Source organism: Falco punctatus (assembly GCF_963210335.1).
Source record: "Falco punctatus genome assembly, chromosome: 4".
In the NCBI taxonomy this organism is placed as follows: domain Eukaryota; kingdom Metazoa; phylum Chordata; class Aves; order Falconiformes; family Falconidae; genus Falco; species Falco punctatus.
In genome coordinates this window covers 16,502,672-16,525,080 of record NC_137583.1, presented here as the reverse complement: position 1 = coordinate 16,525,080, position 22,409 = coordinate 16,502,672, and the positions used below count along the sequence as shown (strand labels likewise).

The window sequence follows — 22,409 nt, the reverse complement described above, 5'->3', positions numbered from 1 at the left end:
CACACTGGTGACACATGGTTTCAGGCTGTAGCAGAGCCTGTGGCCCCAGCAGTTCACCGTCGGGTTTTGCTTGGTTTGAGGGTTTTGTTTTTCCTCTTCCCAAAGAAAGTCTGTGACTTAAGTTCTGTTACCTGTTTGATGCCACTGCGCTTAGCAACCGAATCCATTTACTGTCTGTATTCATTGTGACTTTAATGCCTGAAGTGACACCAGCAGGTAGAGACACCCACAGAACGATCCTGGCATTTGGAAGCTACTGTGCAGCAGATAGGACAGCGTGGAATTTGACATGCCTGTTCCTCTTACTGCAAGATCACAGAGGATCTCCCGTCTGAATCGCTGCCACCTGCCCAAGGTTAGACGCCTCAGCCACAGTGCTGAGGGTCTGTTAATACTCTCTGTTGAACTGTTCTGAAATCCAAAATAATGAGCTAATGATTTTTGGTTTTCTTTTACTGCTTACTAAAAGCTGTTTTGGGTTGGGGTTGGGGTTTGTTTTTGTGTTCCCCCCACCAACAGCTATTTAGCTGGGGTGTAAAGATTTAAATGTCGGACGTTTTTCTTTTAGAAGAAAATTCTGATCTTCACTTTCTTTAGAATAGTGAGTGTAATAAGAGAACCCTGGAGTTTGTTCACCCATGTGGTCAGGTAATGAATCTGTATTTTGTGTGTTCATGCACATGTCACTACTTGCAAAGTTTTAATTTATTTAGGTCAATATTCAGACTTTCAGAGCTGCAATAATCTCTGTTTCTCTAGATCTGTTCCATGTCAGATAAAGTAGAGCTAGCCAGGAAGACTGGCTGCCTTTTGGTAATGTCTTTTGCACCTTCCATACGTGCAAATGTCAAGCATATCAGAAGACCACGTATACATACTACAGGCGGTATGGCCCATAGGCTTCACTGAACTGAGGGATTTCATGTCTGGTGCACAGATGAATTTTCCTTTCCAACATATTTGTTCTTAAACTGGTCTTAATTAACTGTATCAAAGCTTCATGAAATAAACCTTAGGATTTCCATTCAGCTTATGTATTACCATATATATTTTTAACTGGAAGGTGAAGGGAATAAATCAAGAAAACTAGAGGCTAACATAGGCTTCATTCACTTGAGAGAAACCTTGCTGCTTTTCATGTGGAGGTAAAGAGCAACAGGAAAAAATCCTGGAAATGTCAACTTTGTGAAGAAAATAAAAGTATTACTGAAGATTTTTAGTGTCCTGTAAGATATTTGCAGAGCTTTCAACTGGTTTAAATTTTATTCTAACATTGCTATGATCCTGTGGGATCCAAGCATTTCAGAATCTGCTGTTCTCTGCTCAGCTGGGTGAAAAAACAATTTTCAGAACTGAAGCACACATCCTACCAGAGCAAAGACCCCCTTTAAGGATCCCAACCTGCCTTGCTCGTTTTCTGTTCCCGGCCTACATCCTGCAAAGGAGGAGCCAGGAAGAACCCGACGATATAATTTTAAAATAATGTTTAAATTCTGACAAACCTTTTTGGGCCAAGAAGACCTGGCAGGAAAGAGTCACGACAATGTTACCTGGACAATATGAAGGCTTTGTGCAGCAGTTCGGCATCTCAGCCATGCCAAATAGTGGTGGGATAAAATTCTGGACAGTTGTAGGAAAAGGCAGCACCTCCCGAAGTCCACAGCTGGATGCACAAAGCATAGCCAGAACAGCTACCTACAGTGCTCATCTGAGGGGAAAATAAAAAAGCAAGAAATATGGTACATAGTGTTTTCCAAAGAGTAGGAATGCTGAGGGGTCCCAGTGTGGTCAGGCCTTGAGCTGATCAAGGGTATAATTTTTTTCTATCATTTTTAGCTGCCTACTTCAATTTCTGTGTCAAATCAGAAGCAATAGGACTTCTGCTTCCTTTAAACCCTGAAGTAACGTCAAGTTTCCCTTCATCTCATGATTCCCATGTATTTAACTCTGATTGTGAGCGGCACTCCAGACACAGCCATTCACATCTCAGTCTTGACACCTTTCCACGGATTTATAGTCCCCATGCCAAAGTTGTACGTTCTCTCCTGTAATTTAAGATTGTGCCGTTCTTTGAACTAATGCCATTCTCCAGTTGCGCTTTGCAAGGCTGGTTCCATCCTAGCCCCGAGGTAGCCAGAATCAGACAGATTTCAAGATGCAGCCACACCAGGGGACGCTTTCCACCTTGCCCTGCCATACAGTCACCGCTGCTGAGCTGTGGGAGGACAGGAGACAGGGCCTTGTAGGGTTCGTTCGTGACGCTCTGCTACCAAGTGGCTGAAACAGTTTGTGTGCAAACATTCTTTGGCTCATCTGTCCCTGCTGAGCTCCCACAGCTCTATTATTTCTTCTCGCACCTGAATACTAGGCTCCAGAGTTTAAGGTCTGGCCTTGCAGACAAGAGATGAGGCATTTGCTTTTGGAAACAGTCACCTGTTGTGGAGGGGAAGGGAGCTCAGCTGCGAAGTGGACAAAGAAAACTTCCAGCACTGTCAGAAAGCACCTAAACTGAGCAGCAGCACGCTGTCCCTGCTGCTGCTGAAGGCAGCTTCTGCGCCCATTTGACTACAGCTGTCAACTCCAGACATTTCTCGTGGGCTGGACAAAGCTTTTTGACTGCATTTCTCAGGCCAGTTTTTGTCCTTTGCAATAAAGTTTGAATCCAGGTTAGTTTAAACAACTTTGGAAAAGGTTTTTGAGATTCCCCTGATGTTTGGTGGGCCAGAAAAAAAACCCAAGCATATGCCACTTTTCCACGACAAAGATCCCATGCTGCTTGTTAGGAACAAATCCAGCAGCTAACGCAATTCTGAGCCAAAGCACTGAGAAAAGCATTCAGTCAAATTAAGAGTCCCATGGTGGATCCTACGAGCCACGTGTGTTTGATTACTTGTTGCGATAATAATGAACCAACAGGAATTTGCATTTAAATAAAGCCAATTGCAAGCCCTTGTATCGGTTGTTTTGGTAGTTGGTGTAACAGCAGCCACAGAGGCTTCAGCCTACAGGGGCGATGGCTGCTGGGGCTGCGCGCTGCCCTGCTACCAGAGCGGCATGTGTGGCAGGTGCAGGAGCAGGAGTTGGTTTTCCTACCAAAGGCAGGTCGTAGCCTTTGAGCCCAATACGGCTCCACCAGGAGGCTGGCACTGTTGGGCGTGAAGGACACAGCGTCCTTTTTGAAAGCGAAGGGCATCAACGATACACACGCGCGTGCAAATCTGTACACGCAGAGACCCACTGGCATTCGGATTTGTATCGCACGCACTGCCAGGGTCAAAGCCCTGCATCACCCAGTGACTCCTCCCAAACACAAACTGGAGCGTTTTCTTATGAGACAAACAGCAACAGGAAAGAAACTGCTTCCTACCCACTTCAAGGAAGCCCGTGTTTACTGGGTTCCACTCCAGCACGTCACCAGAAGGCATTTTTCATGCGAACCCCTTTACCGCCCTGACGGACTGACACGGGGAGAGGTGACGATGCGCAGAGCAGCGCTGCGCCCTGGCACACGGGGTGCCGCTAGCGGTACCCAGCACAGGAACAGCGGGGAGAGGGGGACACTCCAGGCCTGCAGAGCTCCGAGACACCCGCCGAGAGCTCAGGGTTCTATGGGATAAACACTCCTTTTTCCCTTTCTTCACCGTACCAGTTTCAGAGGATACCGAACCCTGTATTAATTGCATTTAATTCATAAATTATTAAATAATAACCCTTCAGCTTCAAAGCAGATGCCAACAGCTCAGACCCCCGGACTTGCCTGAACGTGATGAGGAGCAGAGAGCTCTGCCGCAAAAGCGCCCAGCTCCTGCACGCTCCGTGCTGCTGTCACTCATATGGCTCAGCACGACCAACTTCAGTGCCAACAGCTTCTATACAATGGCACAGACATTAGAAATTGCTACTAGAAAACAAAGATACTTGCAGGAAGGCAAGACAGAAAATAAATAAAAATCTTCAGTCAACAGAAAGGGTAAATGTAGAATTATTAGGGAGTACTCACTATATAAAGATAAAGCAGAACCTGCTTGTTGCCTGAACCCTGTTTGTATGTCGTAGCATTCCAAACACTAAGGAAAATTTTGTTCGTACTTAGAGGAAAAGAAAAAAAAATAAATCAAAAAAGCACAAAGGCAACAAAGAAAATAAAGGAAGCATTGCCAGGGATGTAAACATAAAGTCCAATCCCACTAACAGGAGTTTTACCGGTTTTACAAACGGCTCCTCAGAGGTCATCCACCACACGCGAGTCCTGAGTCACATGCAGAGAAAAGCCTTGCAAGAATATTTTAACCTGTTGGATTCACACACGGGATCTTTAAACTGTGAAAACACGGAAGATACTTTTTTTGAAGGAAAAAAAAAAAAAGTAAGGGAATTACCATTGAACATACTGCATTTGGGGTTGTAAAAGCTGCTTCTAATTATTCTATTTAGAAAACAAGATAAAGCATGAACCTTAAGTAACAAAATGTCCTTTGCACAGGAAAAATACTGATACAGAGCTGATACAGGCACCTATCAAAAACAGGTACCAAAATTGCTGCAGGTCGTAAAAATCCGACCCTACCAGGCTGACTATAGCCGCCCTCGCGATGCTGAGTACGGTGACAGAATTTGAGCACATCCAATTCTCTGAAATTAGTTCACATAGGCACCAATACAGATAATGTTTTCCTTTAATGGTGAATGATTTTATAATGAAGCAGAAACATATAATGTATTCCATGCAACCAACCTCATTTATTGAAAAGTCCTAATTTTATTGCCTTGTTTAGTAACATGTTTGTTCAACAAACTAATCTTTTTCATGAAGCAAAGCACAACTTTTTCTTATAAATAGTATAAATTATTTTATTTACAGAAACTTGTTACAAAACAAATAGACTATATATTTATTTTTCTTTTAAATATCCAAAGTAATTTTTCTATCCCATGACATTTGTTCATGTACTATACAGCAGCCAACACAGAGTTCAGCTGATCAGATGCTCTTGATTATGTATACAAATTATCAAACTATTCACACATTTTACACAGGAGATTGCTTTTAGAACCAGGCTCAACACCGAGCAAGATGCTTTCAAGGCCTACATTCACATTGACATTATGTAGTGCTCATTTTAAAATTATCTTTAAAATGTAAAATATCTTGCACAAAAGGTAAAAATGATTCTTTCGTGCTGAACAGTGAAACATTTAATATCCTTTCTAAGCCCAATTCCCTCCTCCAGGACAGAATGAATAAAAGACAAGAGAGAGATTCCTTGGCAAGAGAACTCTTACAGGAAGACGACTGCCTTAGAAATGTCATTTGGAAATCACATCTGTATTTTTTTTAATAGTTTTAAGAGGTACTTACTTTTTTTTTTTTTTTTTGTTATGTTTTCCTGGAATACCAACTATTTTGAACATTTTCTAAAGTATTTAATTTATGAATACTGCCCCCCCATCCCCTTTTCCTAAAATGAGACAGTTAAATAAATTGCTGGTTAAAACCATATTTCAAACCCTTGGCATTATATTAAATATGAATTATGAATGGGATTGTTCCAACACAAGGTATTCTAATTAAAAGATTTTACAAAAGTTACCAGCATCATTCGCTTTTCGTCAACCCATCTCATTAATTTCAGAAAATATATATATGTATGTGTATATATATATATACACGCACACATACATACATATATATATATATATATGCGCACACATATATATAGGTGGAAAAAGCAAGCTCCAAAATTTCAACTGAACATTCAAGTCTTTTAAGGAGAAGCTGTCTAAACAGTCCAAGCTTAAAACTAGTTATATCAGGCACTTTCAGTTTTTCCGTTAGTTTTAAACCACGAGACCCACACAAATGCGCACGCACACACACGCACACAAACACTAAAAAAAGAGAAGCAGTGTGTCACTTAACTAAATGTAGTCTTCTGGGAATCAGGCAACTGATAAGCAATGCCATATCGACCATGTTGGCTCCAATCCTGCGCTCGGGTTCCCAGGGCAGAACCCGGCCGCAGGACCTGGGCAATAGTTTGCATGTATCCACTCCCAAGACGTGAAAAGGGACACAGCTTTCACAAAACGGAGGCATCCCTTAAGTTGCAAAGTAGGCATGTTAACTATTGGCTTGGCAGTGAACCACTTCAAATTATAAAAAGGTATTTGCTTTTTTTTTTTAATTAATTAATAAATAAATACTAGATGATCTCAATTGTACCAAAACTGGATATAAGAAAAAAAGACCTGTGCAAAAATACATATTTAAATATGTACAATCAATTAACAAAATATGTCTTCTGAAATAGGGATACTTCAATATTTATAATAGAACAAGAAATTCCAAAATAAAGATACAAAAGTATGTCTTTTTTTTTTTTTCTTGTATAATTCTTTGTTCATCATTGCAGCAATTTTTTAGGTTAAGAAAACTGCAGGAGTCATAACGAGAAGTTGGAAAGACTATAAAAACTGTATCTCTTAAATTAATACCAAAATCTGTCTAGAAACAACCCAGCCACTGCAAATTCAATTTTGCAAGGAAAATTAATTTTAAGCTTCCTTAATTATTTACAGTAAGAACTATGTGACAATAAAAGCATCAGGAACAATGTTCTGCTTAGAACTGAGATCTAAAACACAATACATAAGCAGGTCTATGCTCAAGGGCAGACAGAAGTTACGACGTTCTCACTCTTTACTCCCAATGGCTTAAACCCATACGACGCAGTGGCTGCAGACACTGGCTCTGTACGAGCAGCGATCAGGAATTCGCTTGTTAACACGCCTGCACGCTCTCAAAGGAGCACGAATTTGCCATTACGCTTTCAGATCAACAGAACCTTCAAAAACAGAGAGTTTGATCACAAACTCGCTAGCGTTCAATCTTGCCAATTTTTTTTTTCCCTTTACTTTTGTGTCTATCAAGAGTCAAATTGCACTTGTGACTGACGCTATCCTGAATGGAAGCTCTGCCCCAGGGACTTCATCAGAGCGTGGATTTCATTCCAAACATGCAGGATTTAATACGTTTTGAGTTCTCTTTGTGGCATATCACTTTGGTTCCTTTTACGTTAAACCAATTGCAGTTCTAAAAATCCTTTCAACAGGGCATCTTATTAAATACGAATCCTTTTGTTCCTGAAAGGTTGTCCTTTTTAAAAGTTTGCATATTAAGTGTCTCCAGTAGGTTGCTTTCTCAGTGTGACCTTTTGTATCGATTCAAAGCTAAAGTGTCTGCATAGAGGCTTCTTGTTGTTTTGCTGTATAACAATGATTTCGTAGCCAGTTCAGGTTAAACTGAAAGCATCGTTAGGTAAACAACTAAGCAACTGCTACTCAGAGTGGCTTTGGATTCCCTGATGTACTACTTGCCACCAGAAGTGGGGAGAAGGCTGGGCTACACGAACAATTGGACAGGCTCAGATTGTCTCTTCTCAGCAATAGCTGGTGCCATTTAAGGCAGAAAAAAAATATCTTCTTGGTTAGGAATTTGTTTTCCTTTGCTTTGCCCCCTTAATAAAAGTTTAGTCAGTTTTGAGACTTTACCTGATGTTTAAAAACTTAAAAACATCCAGACAAACCAAATCATAATACATTAAGCCCTTCAGCGGAATTCACTTTTGAGGTGTTTTGAAGCAAGACAAAGTATTTCATAAAAATTGACTGGACTATACAAAACTGTGTAAAGCCCCCTTTACTCATAAAGCCTGGGTGGGGGTGGGATGACTGTGATGCACACATCTGCGCTTTACAGGGAACTCTGCTGTCAAATTGGTGTTTATTCCCAAATTTTGGGGGGATAAAAATCTTACTGAATGGTTGAAAGCGTAACACGTTAACGATTCAGTTATACAAACAAGGCCTAAAAACTGACTTATGTTTTTGAGAAAATATTTAAATACTTGGTTTAAAAAGGGCTATTTTTACAGGCTGGAAGGCAAATCCAGCCTAATTTAACCAATACAGTTGTTATTTTTTTTTAATAACAAAGGCCTATCATATACAGCATAGGTCAATAAATATGTTCTTTGGGCATATAGTTTTAAAGGTTATTTGCCTTTGTCTGTTTGATGTTTTTGGATTTTTAAAAAAACAAAGTTAACATTAATCATCTTCTGCAATCAAATCTTATTCAAAAGAATAGAAAATAGGTTTTGTATCATGAAAGTATGATATTTTTATACTTGTTTTCTGAGTGATGGCCTCAAACAAGTTTTTCTGGGTTTTGTTGGGTCTGTTGTTTGGTTTTTTTAAAAACTCCTGATAGCTTCTTATCCCAAATTACTTGCAAAAGGCTGGGCAAAACAGACTATTTTTTGAATTGTGCTATTTTTATATTCCATCAAAGGAACATTGCTATAAAAACACTAAAGCCATATTCCCTTCTTGAGGGCTTCTTTCCATTGTGCCTCACACATTTTTTTTCCCCCCCTTGTCACGGGGTCCTCTCCATTGAGGGTGTCTGTCTGGTTAGCTATCACCTACAAAAGACACCATCAGTATAAAAATAAGTCCACAGTAACGTTTATTTCCCCCCAGAAAACATTCGCCAATCTATGTCAAATAGTGGCAAGATGATGTACTCCTGTAAGTAAAATCTCACAGATTTGTAGCACAGTCCAGACCACTGTTAACACTGATAAGAGCAATTATGTGGCTGAACTTCATCCAGTGTCCATTTCTAGTATATTCGCTGCTACAGACATGGCTTCAGGGAAATTCCTTGTTTAAGTGACAGTCCAGTAGATTTCCACACCTGAGGACCATGGGAAGTTGGGAAAACTCAAGGCATCTTGGAGTCCAGAAATCCAGATGGAGGTTTTGCTTGTAGTGAAAACTGTCCAGTTCGTTTCTCACCATGGTGCGTTCAGCTATCAGGGACGTGCCTTTGGCTTTTGAGCAAGCAAAAGGGAGAGAACAACAAGTGAGCCAGGCTGTTACAGCAGATACCCTTCAAAGACATTTTCTGCATAATGAGAGCATCTTTTGGGGAGAATAAGTAGACACAATGCAACACCACTAACATGCGGTGGCTGGCTTCTCTGAGACCCAACAATTCTCAAGCTAAGGCTCTTTAAAGTTATCAAGATTTCAGACATGTTTCCTTCGTTAATGACTCAAATTACATTTCTCCTTCATTTATATTGCATAGTTGAAATAGTTACTATTAGATAAGTTCAAAAATAAGTGCCATCTGAATGCTTTTTGTTACGGTAAACACAACATAATGGTGAAATTCTTCCTCTATGGCTGAAACTGGAAATTAAGAAACCATTCTGAAAAAAACTCCTGTTGACCTCCTAGCTCTCCAGGTACACAGATTTCAGGTTATTAGCACCAGAGGAAACAAATGGTTTCTTGGGATTTTGATCTTGAAAAATCTAGTTCTAAAGCTACTCTCTAAAATTCCATCTTCTATACTTGAGCTGTATCAAATTATTTCTACCCCTCCAAGTCCATTTGAATAGTAGTATTAAGAAGTCTGAGCTACTAGTTTCTAAATTACCTCTCATCCTAACTTATCAAGAACTCTCTGCACCAGAAAAGTAGTATATGGGGAGAATTTGTTTAAAAAAAACCAAAACAAACAAATTTTTAAAATGGCATCTTACATATTCATGAGATCTGCTTCCTTTATAGTAAATATTTGCTTTACCGACTAAAAAGGTTCCTGTCTTATTTATAACATTTATTCTCGTTATTACGAAGTTGTTAGTCAATGACACCTTGGGATAATAGGCTTATTTTATCTTAGTATCACAGTTCTGTTATCAGCGTCACTATGCTCCGCTTTGTAGAATGTTTATTACCGATACAGAAACAAGAAGCCAGGCTCAGACACGCAGCTCAGTTCCATGGCTGGGTGGCAAGACTTACTTTAAAAATTACTTTTTTTTTTAAAATGTGAGGACTTGAATTTAATCTGAGAGCAATTCATGGGCAACATCTAAGGGACTTGGAATGTCATATTTAAGGATACTTTAAAAACAATGAGCCACATTTTATGAGAGTTTGTACAAATCTTGTGTAAATGTACTCCAAAAATACTCAAAATGAGTAGTGGACAAATACCTTTTCCTTGAATAGGATCTGGAACTGGCTAGCTACTAATTAAGAGAACAGATGTAATATAAGCATGTGAAGAGCCATGTTCATATTGGCTTAGTCTGAGACGAAATCTCATACCTGATGAAAAAGAGAGTTGTTCATCAGTCCTTGCGTCCCTGGGATTGCACCAGTGTGTTTTGCATGAACATTGTTCACCGACGTCAATTTGGCAACCTTGTTTGATTTGCTGCTGCTGCTGTTTATGCTGCTTGAACCAGGTGAGCACTTTCTTTTCTTTCCTATTAATTTGTCGAGGGAAGTATGCGAATGTGAAAAACTGCTGTGTGAATTTACAGTCAGCTCGCTGGACTGATGAACAAAAGGCCCTAAGGAGAGCGTGGAGTCGCTGCTGTTCATCATCACACTCATTCTCTTTATCGATTCTGCAGGGCTTCCAGTCGGAGGACCCCTCCCTGATTGGTCATGTTTGAGGCTAACAGAGTTAGCTTTGCTAGTCATACAGTTGAGGCCAACACTGTGGGACGAAGCTGTCACCGACGGATGATAGGAGGTCCCAGAGTTTCCAGAGTTAACCACACAGTTTTTTCTAAAGGACTCTGTGGAATGAGAAGGTGCTAGCAGTGCGGAACTGTTTTTACGCTTCTTTCCTGAGCCGCCGCTGCTACTGACGCTGCCGGTACTGTTACAGGTGCCACTGCCAGCAGAAGATTCCTTAGGTTTAAAAGATTTGCTGGATTTCATTTTCTGAGGTTTGCTGGGCATAGGTGAAGGTACAGAGGAAAGCACTGTAGGTGTTGAAGGGGATGAAGACACTTGTCTTGATTGCATACTGCAGACAGGATCCACTGCACCCAGAGTAGCAGGATTGGCATTTAGTGTCGTTCCATGTGATGGTACCGATTTATTATTCAGAGACACACAGGAAGGAGATACCAATGCTGGCGATGACATAACCGTGGTGGGTAAGAGGAAACCTGCTGCACTGACACCGTACTGTGAAGCAGGCATCGAGTTTGTCCTATGTGGTGCACGAACTGATGCTGTGTTACTAGATGCTGGAGGAATTTTCCTGCAGGTGAACAGAAAAACCTACATAGCTACCACTCTTCAGAACAATAATCGGTCTAATAATGCTACATTAAAGCAACCATATCTCAAGGTTGATTAATGCCACTACAATATTTTATTAAATCAACAGTTAATTGTTGCAAAAAGTTTAAAGCACAGACTTTGATCTGATTAATCTGAACACAAGATCACTGTTCGTTCACTAGAATCACGGGCTTCATGTATTCCTACGAATACCAAGAAGAATAAGAACTTTCACTTCTACTCACTTCCACATCTGTGAATTCAGATGCTTCTCCAACATGAAGTCAAGTGCACATCGAATGTGGTTCCACCGCTTGTCAAACACGTAATAACCTCTTCCAATTTGCTGACTACCAAATGTGCAAAACTGAAAAGACAGATTTTTATTGGTGTTTTCTACTTTCAGTAACAACTCTCTGAGTAAGAATGCACTTGTTTATAAATAAATATTGCTAAATCAACAGGCTTTTAGATGTTTAAATCAAGGATAAAAAAATACCATATATAAAAATTCTAGCCTATATTAACAAGTATTTAAAATTTTTGGCCTTGGTATATTGGGATCACTTCTTCCCGTTTGATATTCCCATACTTACGACCAAAAGCAGCAGCCAAATTTGAAACCCTCTGATTAAACAGGGAAGGACAGTAGTGTGTGTTTGTATGTGTGTATAAAAACATATTACATATATATAACATCTGCATTTGAGAAGCTATCAGCTCTCTGCTCATAGTCTGTTTTTAAAAAAAGACATAATTTGATATACAGGCTAGGCAATAGAGCTTGTGCGTTCAGTTAGACTAACTAGCTTACACCAAGAGTTAAGTATTAAAAACCACATTACTGCTATCTTTACTGTGATGATTGGCACCTTGAGTAAAAGACGTGCATATGTGTGTGGGGAAGTCCAATAACAAAATCTCAGCAAAAATGCACTGTTCACATGTCCTTACTCTGAAACCACAGCATTTTAGAGCAGTTACCAATTTAATCTTCAGTACTTTGATTTCTTTTGGATTGGGAAAGTGAGCTCCAAAGCTATTTATTTAGCACATTTAATTTGCAGTTACAGTTAAACCTTCACTGCCTACTAGGCAACAAAATGATTTTCTTCAAATCTAGAAAAAAAGTCACACACCCAATAGAAAACCACCCTTAAAACCCCCAAGTAATTTGGGTACAAGTTCAGAGCTAGCAAGAGACCAAGGTTAACTTTTACTTAAGACGTACAGCGGCTGGTTGAGGATGATGACCTGAATAATGACAATCCAGTTTTTCAACAGGCTCTTCTTTTTCATCACATTCTCCCTCATCACTGGATAACCGAGATGCTGGCTCAGCTGCAGGCAAGGGAGGGTGCGGGGACTCATGGACAGAAGGAGACTCACTAGGGGCATTTCCACTGTGCTGGGCTGGACAGCCTGGAGGCCTGGGCAAGGCAAGAAGTAAAGGTGTTATTTCACCTAGTCTAGTTAAACATTCCAAGCTTAAGTGCTTATTAGTGCTGACAGAAGGAAATCTACAATAACAGATTTCTGTTATTTTCCATAGTCTCATAACGCATCTACCGAGAGGAAGGACGGGAGGTAGGGTACCGCCGGAAAAGCAGCATTGCCCAATCGTTGCTGAATTGCTTTCCTTGACGCAAGTCAGCTTTTACTATTTCAAACACCAAACCCTCCTTGCTAGGAGTTACAGCTCAGCACATAATTGCTCCTTGCAGAGAGACAGTCACCAAGCCTAGAGCAAAAATACTGCCCCATTCAACAGATCCGTATCGCTCTTCCAAAATTTACCGGATGAAGCCACCAATATTAATTTCACACCACTGGATCAGCACATTTTCCTTACCTTGGAAGACTGGGGGGGTGAGGTTTGGGTTTATTAGGTAATAAAGGCTTTGATTCTGTAAGAGTAACTCCATGAGAATTTTGGTGCAGCTCCTGGGAAGTTTTAGTAGGTGAGGGATGTGGTTCCCTGAGAGGGGGCATCTGCTGATGATGATCCGAATGTCGAAGAAGTTCCTTTTCCCTGGTTTTGCTTTTGTGCTCGGCTAATAACACATCAAATCGTTTTCTTCGACCCTGTACAGCCCTCCGCTGGGTTAAGGAATGTGTCTGCAAAACCATGAATAAATCATTAAGGCCAGGCTATTAGATTTGTGGAAGTGGAAACATTCAAAACACGTATCTAGAGCCCTAAAACAAGAGAAAATCATCACACTCACAGATTAGTAAACAAACGACAGAAGGACATAGAAAACAAACTTTAAAATTGCTTGGTGGATGATTATACCCCTGCCTGATGCAAAGTAACAAAAACTAGCAATCAAGTAAAAGGCTTCTTTCAAATTTCTTTTGAAAAAAAAAAAAAAAAAAACAAAAAACCCAACAGCCAACATTCTTATAGGGTTAAGACTAGAACTGAAAATGTGTTTTTACATTGATATTTTAATTGCCAACTACTGCACAACCAAAAACTCTAAGTATTTACTTTCACTTACTAAAATATTTAACACAATAATGTTGACAATCAGACTTCTAATGGCAGACATGAAAAATAGTTATTAAAAGACCTTGCTTCCCTTTATATACTAATTATTCCTTGAAAACTAATGTAATCAAATAGATACTAAGGAATGCACAAAAATATACAGCAGAATCCAGAGTCAGACAAAACTAAAGAGTCCTTTGAGTGTCCTGAATACTACACGTAGCAAGGTATATATGTGTATATATGGTACACATTCTATGCAAAGTGAAGTAGATGGAAATTATTTTTCTAAACTGTTTAAGTCACATACCTTTTTTTTTCATATGGCATAATAGGTTTGATTGTGTTAATTTTAGTAGGTGAAAATTATTATCACATATTTCAGACACAAATAGCAATACTGAAAAATACTTTATGAGTAGGTAAAATATAAGGAAATGCTGAGAAACACATTTAGGATCTTTCTCTTTAACACTACTGATTTGCCTAGTTCTCTTGTAAAATCTTGAAGCCTTTCCCTCCTCTATTAGCAAAATTACAGCCTCCCCCCTGTAATTCCAAAAGGGCAACATGTGCAGTTCCTCTGGGTCACTACTGCCAGCTTCATTTACCTTTGTTCTGTAGATGGTTTATTTACCAGATGCTTCCCCTACTGACAGTTCAGCTGCTTTGCAGGAGAGTAGCTGAATGTTACACAGTTGCAGGGGATCTGGATTTTTGGTTCCTTGGGACTAAGTGATATCCCCCTGTTCTCTGAGATTTTTGAGCCAGAGGACACATTTCATCTGACCAAAAGTTTTTATTGCTTGTTTAATTTAGAGTTTTGACCTCTAGGCATACTCCATGGCTTTTTCAAAAGACTAATTTCTGAGCTGGCTGTGCTGCTACTGTAGTGCTACATCAAGCAGCCTTAGTGTTTACAGAAATATCTCAAGTATCTGCTGCAGACTCTGCTGGGGGTAAAGGAGGGGTTGTGACAGGGGAGGATCTTCATTATTTAAATCCTACAGAAACAAATAATACTTCAAATGTTTAGGAGGAATTTTGAAATTCATGATCTATGACCCAAAGGTTATCCCTCAAAAGAACATCATGCTGGTCTCCTACTACCTACACATGAAGTAGGATAATCTGTCCCATGTCAACATCCGTGTTTAAAGGGTTTATACAGAATTACAAACCTCCAGCTTTCTTTGAGAAATACATTTTTTAATAAATAATTAACTGAACATCAAAAACAATTTCTTTTTTGTTCTGGGCAATGTGTTTTGAGAGGTACTATTTACAGTGGCAATTACAAACAGCAAAAATTTGTAGTTTTCTGTCATACTCCTCAGGAAATTGAATTAAAACTTTTCATAATCTTATTTGGATTAAGATTGCCTACCTTGCATGTCAAAGACCTAGTACAAGGTTTCCTGGTTTCCACATCAATGACACCACAGTATATATCAGGATCAAATTCTCTCTCTGTCAAAGGCACACAGTATTGCAAAGTTACAAAAAGGCATTTTGAAATACTAACATTTATTTAATTTATAAAAATTAACCATATTGGAAACAGTTTTCAAATGTAACACAGGCAAGTGTTCAAATAAAAAAGCACAATAAAATCTTATGAATAAAATTGTACAGATAAAATTTTCTACACTCTCAGCAAGTTCATGCTGTGCTGAAATACAGATCTCAAGTCTACAAACAGAACAGAGATATTTACAGCTGTAAGGGACCTCAAAAGGAGGGGTGGATCGTGCAAGTTAAGATTCGAGGTCGCCATCAATACGAACTGTGACAAACAAATGGTGGGGTTCTGTGTTGGTTTTTGTGTTAAAAACTTTTCTACCATCCTACTAATGCTGAAAGTTATTGTGTTTAAAAGAGTAGACGGGGGTTACATTTTTTAATTTATGAGGTGCTAGTTGTTCTGTTTTCTGGGTATATTTGGACCTTCCATATAGTAAGAAGGAAAAGAAAAATCTTTAAAGACAGAGGAGTGTAATTCTAAAACTGTCAGAACTGTCAGGCCCTTGAGGTCTGTATGGTTTCTGAAAGCAATAGCCACTTTTCAAGTTGTTTGCATCCTCTAAGAGTATGTCAAGTTATAGATTCAAATTCTAATGTATAAAACATACCTAATTACAAGTTTCTGTGTTATAAAAGTGTTTCATTTACTTCTGAAACTTACTTCTATATAGGCTATATATGTATTTCTATAGATACACTGCTAAAAGAAATACAGCAAATAATTAAAAACAATTACCTGACAATCTTTTATGTAAAAATTTCCTATTATTTGTATTTTCTTCAGGTTTCTTTTCCAAAAATGGAGGCACAGAGAGAAGACCTTTACCATTCAGTATCTGTCCAGGGGAAGGCAAGGGTGGCTTTGGTATTGAGGGACAATTAAGGCCAGTCTTTATTGAGGAACTCACAGTAGTAGAACAAGTTGGACCAACAGCAGCTTTCAGTTGGGCACCATCTATCTTTGGATGAATCTTTTCCACTTTGATAGATGGAGTCATACTATTATTTATGAAAAACAAAGGGGGGGGGGGAATGAAAACTGTAGTCATAAATTACAAAAAGTACTTAAAATATGTTATTACTCAACAATACTTTGATCTATTCACAAGGCAAATGTAGACCTTCCCCCTTTATTCCCAGTTTTTTATTCTTTCTTATTTTTGGATTTTTTGTTATGTCCATAAACTCTTATGTCCTTTTTTCTCCATTTCCTTGTAATTATTTCAGAGGGTCATCAGGGACTTCAGAAACTGTTATTTGGATTCACAGATAAAGCATATCACTGAAGCAACTGGAAGGGGCTTGTTATGTGCAGTGAGAGGCGTGTGACAGTAAATTATATTATCAGTTCTACAATCTCACACGTGCAGGTCAAATCACCTGAATCAGAGCTAAAACTCCCTTATGATCAAAGTATGCAGATTAGATCAAAGAATTAAGAGCCCTGAGTAAAATGACCTTTATTTATAGTGATTTAAGATGCGGCTTTGCATGAGCTCTTGTTCAACATGGTCATGAGTATTATCTATGATCTTAAGACTAGGCTGTGTAAAAGACCTGGAGGAGTTTAAAGTGATCATCTCCTAAACCAAACCCCCTCTGAAACAAAAGGAAACGTTACTGATATAGCAGTGTCTATGGAAGTAATAACACTTAATTTTTTGCCAAAATGCATACTCACATTTTATCATGGGGAACTTTGCTATGTACCGAATGCATTAACCTGTTGTTTCCGCTGATCTGCAGCTTGTCTTTGGGTGATTTCAACAACTTGGAATTTGATGATGATGCACTAGTACCTCCACTGGATGAACGATTGCTCCCACTTGCACTGCTACCTTTGTTTTTTGAAGGGAAAGATGAAATGAGGGAAAATACTGAAGAGGAGGGAGGAGTCAAAGGCGGCTTGCTGGAGGAGCTGTGTCTTCTTTCTGAAAAGGAGGGGAAAAAAGAGGGTTTTAAGCTCCCACAGAGAATCAATTCTTAAATACATGTTGTCATTTACTCCATTATCATTTTTCTTTTATTGGCTTGGGAGGTCCCCTACCACACACATTGCACAGAGGATTCAAGCCTCGCTGTAATCCATGAGGCTCCACTCACTGCTGGTCCCCAGGCAGTTACAAAGGTCTCTCAACTTTGGGAGCTACATTCCTCAACCACTAAAGCTTTGCTTTCAATAACATCCCTCACACTCTCTCCATCTTAAGAGGACAAGGAAGCGAGAATCAGACCTAGACCTGAGACACAAAGCAGGGAGATCTCTAGCCTCGGGCCAAGCAAGCTGAAACACTGTTAACAATTATCTGTAAGTATATCTCCTAATGGTCAAAGTTATATTGCAGCCAGTATTTTAACTTCCACTTCATGACCATCTTCGGTATGGTCTACTAGACCTTCATTGTGGAACACCCCTGAGAACAGCAGCTCAGGTAGTGACCTACATTGGGTTTTGGTGTGTTGTGGGTGTTTTTTGTTTTGTTTTGTTTCCCTCTTATAAATTCTATAGGATTTCTACTTAGGAACCAATTACAGGAGCAGCAGATATTCTTCTAAAAAAAATAAAAATCTAAACATTTGAATTAAAGAGTGGTCACGCTCCATCAGTGAATGTGTTTGAAAATAAATTATTTAGTTAACTTTAATATATTGCTAGCATTAACTCATTTAAAATAGCTGATCTTGTAAAGGTAGTTCTTTGGAACAATTAATTCTCAGTCACAAAACACCTGAGAGATTCAGGGAGTACCCAGCTCTGCCCACACATGGACATGTTAACTGACCATTTACTCAACTGATACTCGGACACCTGTGATTCCTTGATAATCTGTGCAATCAACACCTGCTTAAGAGACACGTCCGGCAATCAAGCATATGCAGACCTCAGATCTAAGAGAGAACTAAGAGTGAGCACGTCTGCCAGGGGAGTTGGAAGGCACCTTTCCCCTCAAAAGTGACACCACCTCTTTTTCAACCAAGTATTGTAAAAGGTGCCCAAATCCACCAGCGATCAATCCCAGGATCAGCTTAGAGACTGTAACTTAAATTTACTTCAGCTGTGGAAGGAGCTGGCTACTCATGAAGTTACAACTACAGCCAGGAGTGAAAGTCAAGTCCAGTGCAACCTGTATGGAAGTCCGTAACGCTCTGGAAAATATGAGTTAATACATCCGTGTTCTGCTTATATGGTCTATTTCCACCCCCACCCCACCCCCTCCCAGTCCTAAATACAGCAATCATATACCCCTTCGGTGATGACCAGCCAGGACTCCCTTTGTAGCTGGAAGCCATCAAACAAAACAGCCCCAATCCTGCACCACTGTCATCGGGCACATCACCCAGTGCACAGCCCCTGCCAGCAGGATCGTAACACAGTGCAACAGCAATCACTAGGTGGGAAAAAAGGTCAAGCCACTCCAGCAGTGCAAGAAGATGACACAGGAGTCTTATACCCGGCAAGCTAATTTCTTACAGAGGGGGGGAAGCAGCATTGTAAATATGTTCATTAGCTCGGGTTAGGGGTGGGTGGGAAATAAGAAAAGAAAAAGCACAGAGCTTAGACTGGGCAACTCCAGTCAAGAAATGATCTCTGAGGCTGAACCAAGTGATGCATGTTTCTCTCTAACTGCAAAATGGGTGCAAAATACCTAATCTTCCGCAAAAGAGTCATCGCTTCTTAATCAGTATTTACCAAAAAGCTCTGAGAGGTCAACTGAAATGCCAAACAGAAATACATAACAAATGCAGTAATTCATCACTCATCTCAAGAAACAGCAGCTTTAAAATGATAGCATTTAGAACGACTAGTTGTCTGTGATGTTCAAAATCACCCTAGTTTTCCAGAACCAGATGCCATTGAAGACTTTAGAAGCGAAGTATGTTAGCGTATTTCTGTTCTAGTAAATGGCTGCGTTTCTAATATGACACACTGCTTATTGCCAAATGTCTTTTTATAGCAATGGCAAGAATCCCCGAGCAGGTCTGATAAGTTACTATTTGAGGGCCATTAGTTCAGCGATGCTACGCCCTGTGAGATTACTCTGTGAGATAATGAGAAAAATTGCTCAATACTCTTCCACCTTCTGTATATTTAGAAAATTCAAAATCCAAGTTCTTATCACAGTTATAAATAATATCTAATAATCCAGTCGATGACTAATGCAATCTTTGGGAGTTTGTTATGATTTTATTTTTTTTTAAGGAAGAGAGAGTGGTGTTACATCCTTGGGGAAAACTTGGCAGGCGAGAAGAGAAAGGGACTAGAATAAGACCAAGTACCTCCTCATTAGGAATAAACAAGACAAAATATTAATCTGCGCTATTAATCCAAATTATATGAACACTGATTTTCTGGCTGCTTTAACTGTTACTGTTCTGGCAGTAAATTGAGATGTTACTGACTACCGCTGCATGAATATTTCACAGCACCAGTCTCAAACAAGTTGAATTAATATAAAAAGAAAGTGTTTTAAACTGCTGATAATAAAAAACCACAACCAACCAACCCACCCACCCAAGAGAACTAAGGCTAACTGCTGATCACACACCAAGATTACACTCGATCTGTCAGAAAGGTATTTCCATTCTACAGACATATGCGTCAGAACACAAACACACACAACAAAAAAGCTTTTTCTAGAATTTTGGGACAATTTCTGAAAGAGATATTTTAACACTGTATATCTGTGAAATGTTTACTTACTCCTGTACGTAACCATGACTTGTGTAGTTTACCAACCAAATGAGAAGGCTTTTCAGCTAATTTTTTGTAACCTGCCTGGACTTGTTTCATGTTGACCTACGTACAAGTAGAGGTAGGGCTGCTACTAGGATCTGCTTATATTTAATGTTTCAGTTTTTTTTATAAAATTCATGTTTTCAAGTGCAATCTGCTTATGATCTGTTTTGTAAACCAGCTGAAACTACCAATGCATCTCATTGGAGAAAGCCAATATTATTTTTGAAACCAGACACGTGTTAAGCATGGCATACTTGAGCTAATTAATACATTTATTGACAGACTGACATAGTCTTTTAATAGAAAAATTACTACACAAACTGTCACTGAATAGTCAAGACCACCATGCTTATTATGCTAAGCATATTATAAGGATAAATTCTACTAATCACCTGCCAATCTAATACAGTTCCCATTTGCCATTAACTCTGACTCAGCCTGAAAATATTTAAAAATAATTACCTCCAGGTGTTCAGTCTTCAGATTTTAAAAGTTAGTACTTACATCCTTACCTTCACATAACTCTGAAGAGAAAAACAATTTTTTTTTATGCCATGATTGCTTTTACAACACATCAAAGTGATATTTCAAATACTACACTTGTGTAAAATGGTTCCAAGCTCTAAAATATAGGGGGAAGATATTTCTTTTGTGTTGTTTGTTTTTTAAAAATGTAAGAAAGATGTAAGTTTTGGCCTTGGACAAAGGACCAGAAAGTCTTCCTTGATCCCACAGCACTGGGTAGAAGCTGACCTAAAATGAAAGCTGCGTTCAACACTAAACCTTAACAAATAAAGTCTTCCTTATATATCTTTTTTTATATTTTATATTTTTATATTTATAGAACATCTTTGTGACCCTAAGGAGAGGGCTGTACTGAGAGTTAGAAAGCTGTGAAAAGAGGTGGCATCCCAACAAAGGCTGTTGCTGCTCAGTGACCGAGTTATCTGTTAACTATCAATTTGGAAAAATACAGTGATAGTTTGTGTGCTGCTAGACTTATGGGTGAGCAAGAATTATATATGCATACTGCCAAAGCAGATGGGACTTCCTGATAAATTAGATACTGGTAATTTAAATCTCTTCAAGGGCTTTAAAACAAAATAAACAAACAACCCCCCCCCAAAATTAAGCAGCTTCACTTGGCCCTTAGTCTGGCTGCCAGTTTTGGGGGGTTTAAATTCCTATTTTCCATTGTGTATTTGCTACTAAACATGCAATGATTTCTGAGAAAATGCAAAGTAGTGACCAGGCAGGGGAAAAAAAGGAAGAAAGGGAAAAGGAAAAAAAAAGAAAGCTTCTCACTATGTTTGGCTATTAATTCTTGTTCTTTCATCAATGAGTAAACACTTGGACTCACTGTGATTTATATCCTTATTCCTATATTAATATAAAAGATTATATCCCTTTACAGAGAAAAATACTCTTTTTCATAAAATGTCACTTTCTTTGCTGTATGCTTAACAACAAAAAATAAAGAGTAAAAACACTTTAAATTTTTCACAATGTTCCTCCCAGGTCTACACTTAGTTCCAAAAATCTAGGAAGTGTTTTGCACTGTTCTTTCTCTCTGGGCATCAATTAATAGCTTTGGCCAGCAAATACAAGATGTACAGATCAAATTTCATAAACTTTTTTTTTAAATGCTGACTTCTTATGTAAGTACTGGGCAAAAAGTCAAACTGACCTGTGTCAGCGCTAGCAGAGCCCTCGTTAAAAATGAAGCACACCCATCCGAACACACACAAGTTTAGTCCAGTGAAATGTTGCAACTTCAGTTAGCATTCTGAAAACCAGTTTCAGCATGGATTAGCCTAGATATAGGAGTATCATTCAGACTATAAAATTAAATGTGTATATTGGAATGAAGTATAAAGATCACTTTAAATTATTATTTCATGTATCTGTCTCACCTAAAGTATAAGCATGATAAAAGCGCACATTAACGCAAACCTACCTTTTTTTCCCCATCATACTGAGCTACTGTTTCACTTGTCATTTAAGAAATTATCTAGTACAGCCATATTAAACTAAACATCCTTTACTTGAGGATAAAATTTATTTTCTGTCACTGTGACTATTATATTTCTAGAGTAATTGTGGAGAGCTCATTTCTCCAGAATGGTCAGATCCATGACGTGACAGGAGAGCACAGACTGGGACACTGCTGTGGAAGGGCACCTCACCATAGCTCCAGATTTTACCCAGCAAGGAAGTAAAATCCCTTTTGTGGCTCTAACCCAAAGGCCTGTGTTGGGCTCTGATCCACCATCACTCTGACCTCACCATAACAAAGGGGGGGTGGGGGGGAAGAAAAAAAAAAGAAAAAAAGATTACATCCATGAGGATTTCGCAGGGGAAACCTGGGAGCTAAACCAAACACCGGCATAGCAGGCAAATTACTCTCCCTTTGATGCCACCCTGGCAGCCTGCAGCTGCTTGGGAGCAATCGCCTGTTCGGGATCTTGATCTGCTGCTCACTCACTT

At 39.1% G+C, this 22,409-nt stretch overlaps 1 protein-coding gene across 7 annotated transcripts in view; it reads right to left on the bottom strand.

Annotated features, from left to right (window-relative positions):
- Positions 1-799: 799 nt before the first annotated feature.
- ATXN7 (ataxin 7) overlaps positions 800-22,409 on the bottom strand; it is a 93,593-nt gene continuing 71,983 nt past the window's right edge. For all 7 annotated transcript variants that reach the window (XM_080382781.1, XM_080382782.1, XM_080382780.1 and 4 more), the window contains 8 exons: positions 16,866-17,115; positions 15,921-16,183; positions 15,048-15,130; positions 13,019-13,284; positions 12,398-12,596; positions 11,412-11,533; positions 10,192-11,143; positions 800-8,897 (listed from right to left, as the gene is read on the bottom strand). In XM_080382781.1, the coding sequence (XP_080238907.1) occupies positions 8,880-8,897; positions 10,192-11,143; positions 11,412-11,533; positions 12,398-12,596; positions 13,019-13,284; positions 15,048-15,130; positions 15,921-16,183; positions 16,866-17,115 (2,153 nt within the window). In that variant the 3' untranslated portion in view covers positions 800-8,879. The remainder of the gene's footprint in view (positions 8,898-10,191; positions 11,144-11,411; positions 11,534-12,397; positions 12,597-13,018; positions 13,285-15,047; positions 15,131-15,920; positions 16,184-16,865; positions 17,116-22,409) is intronic.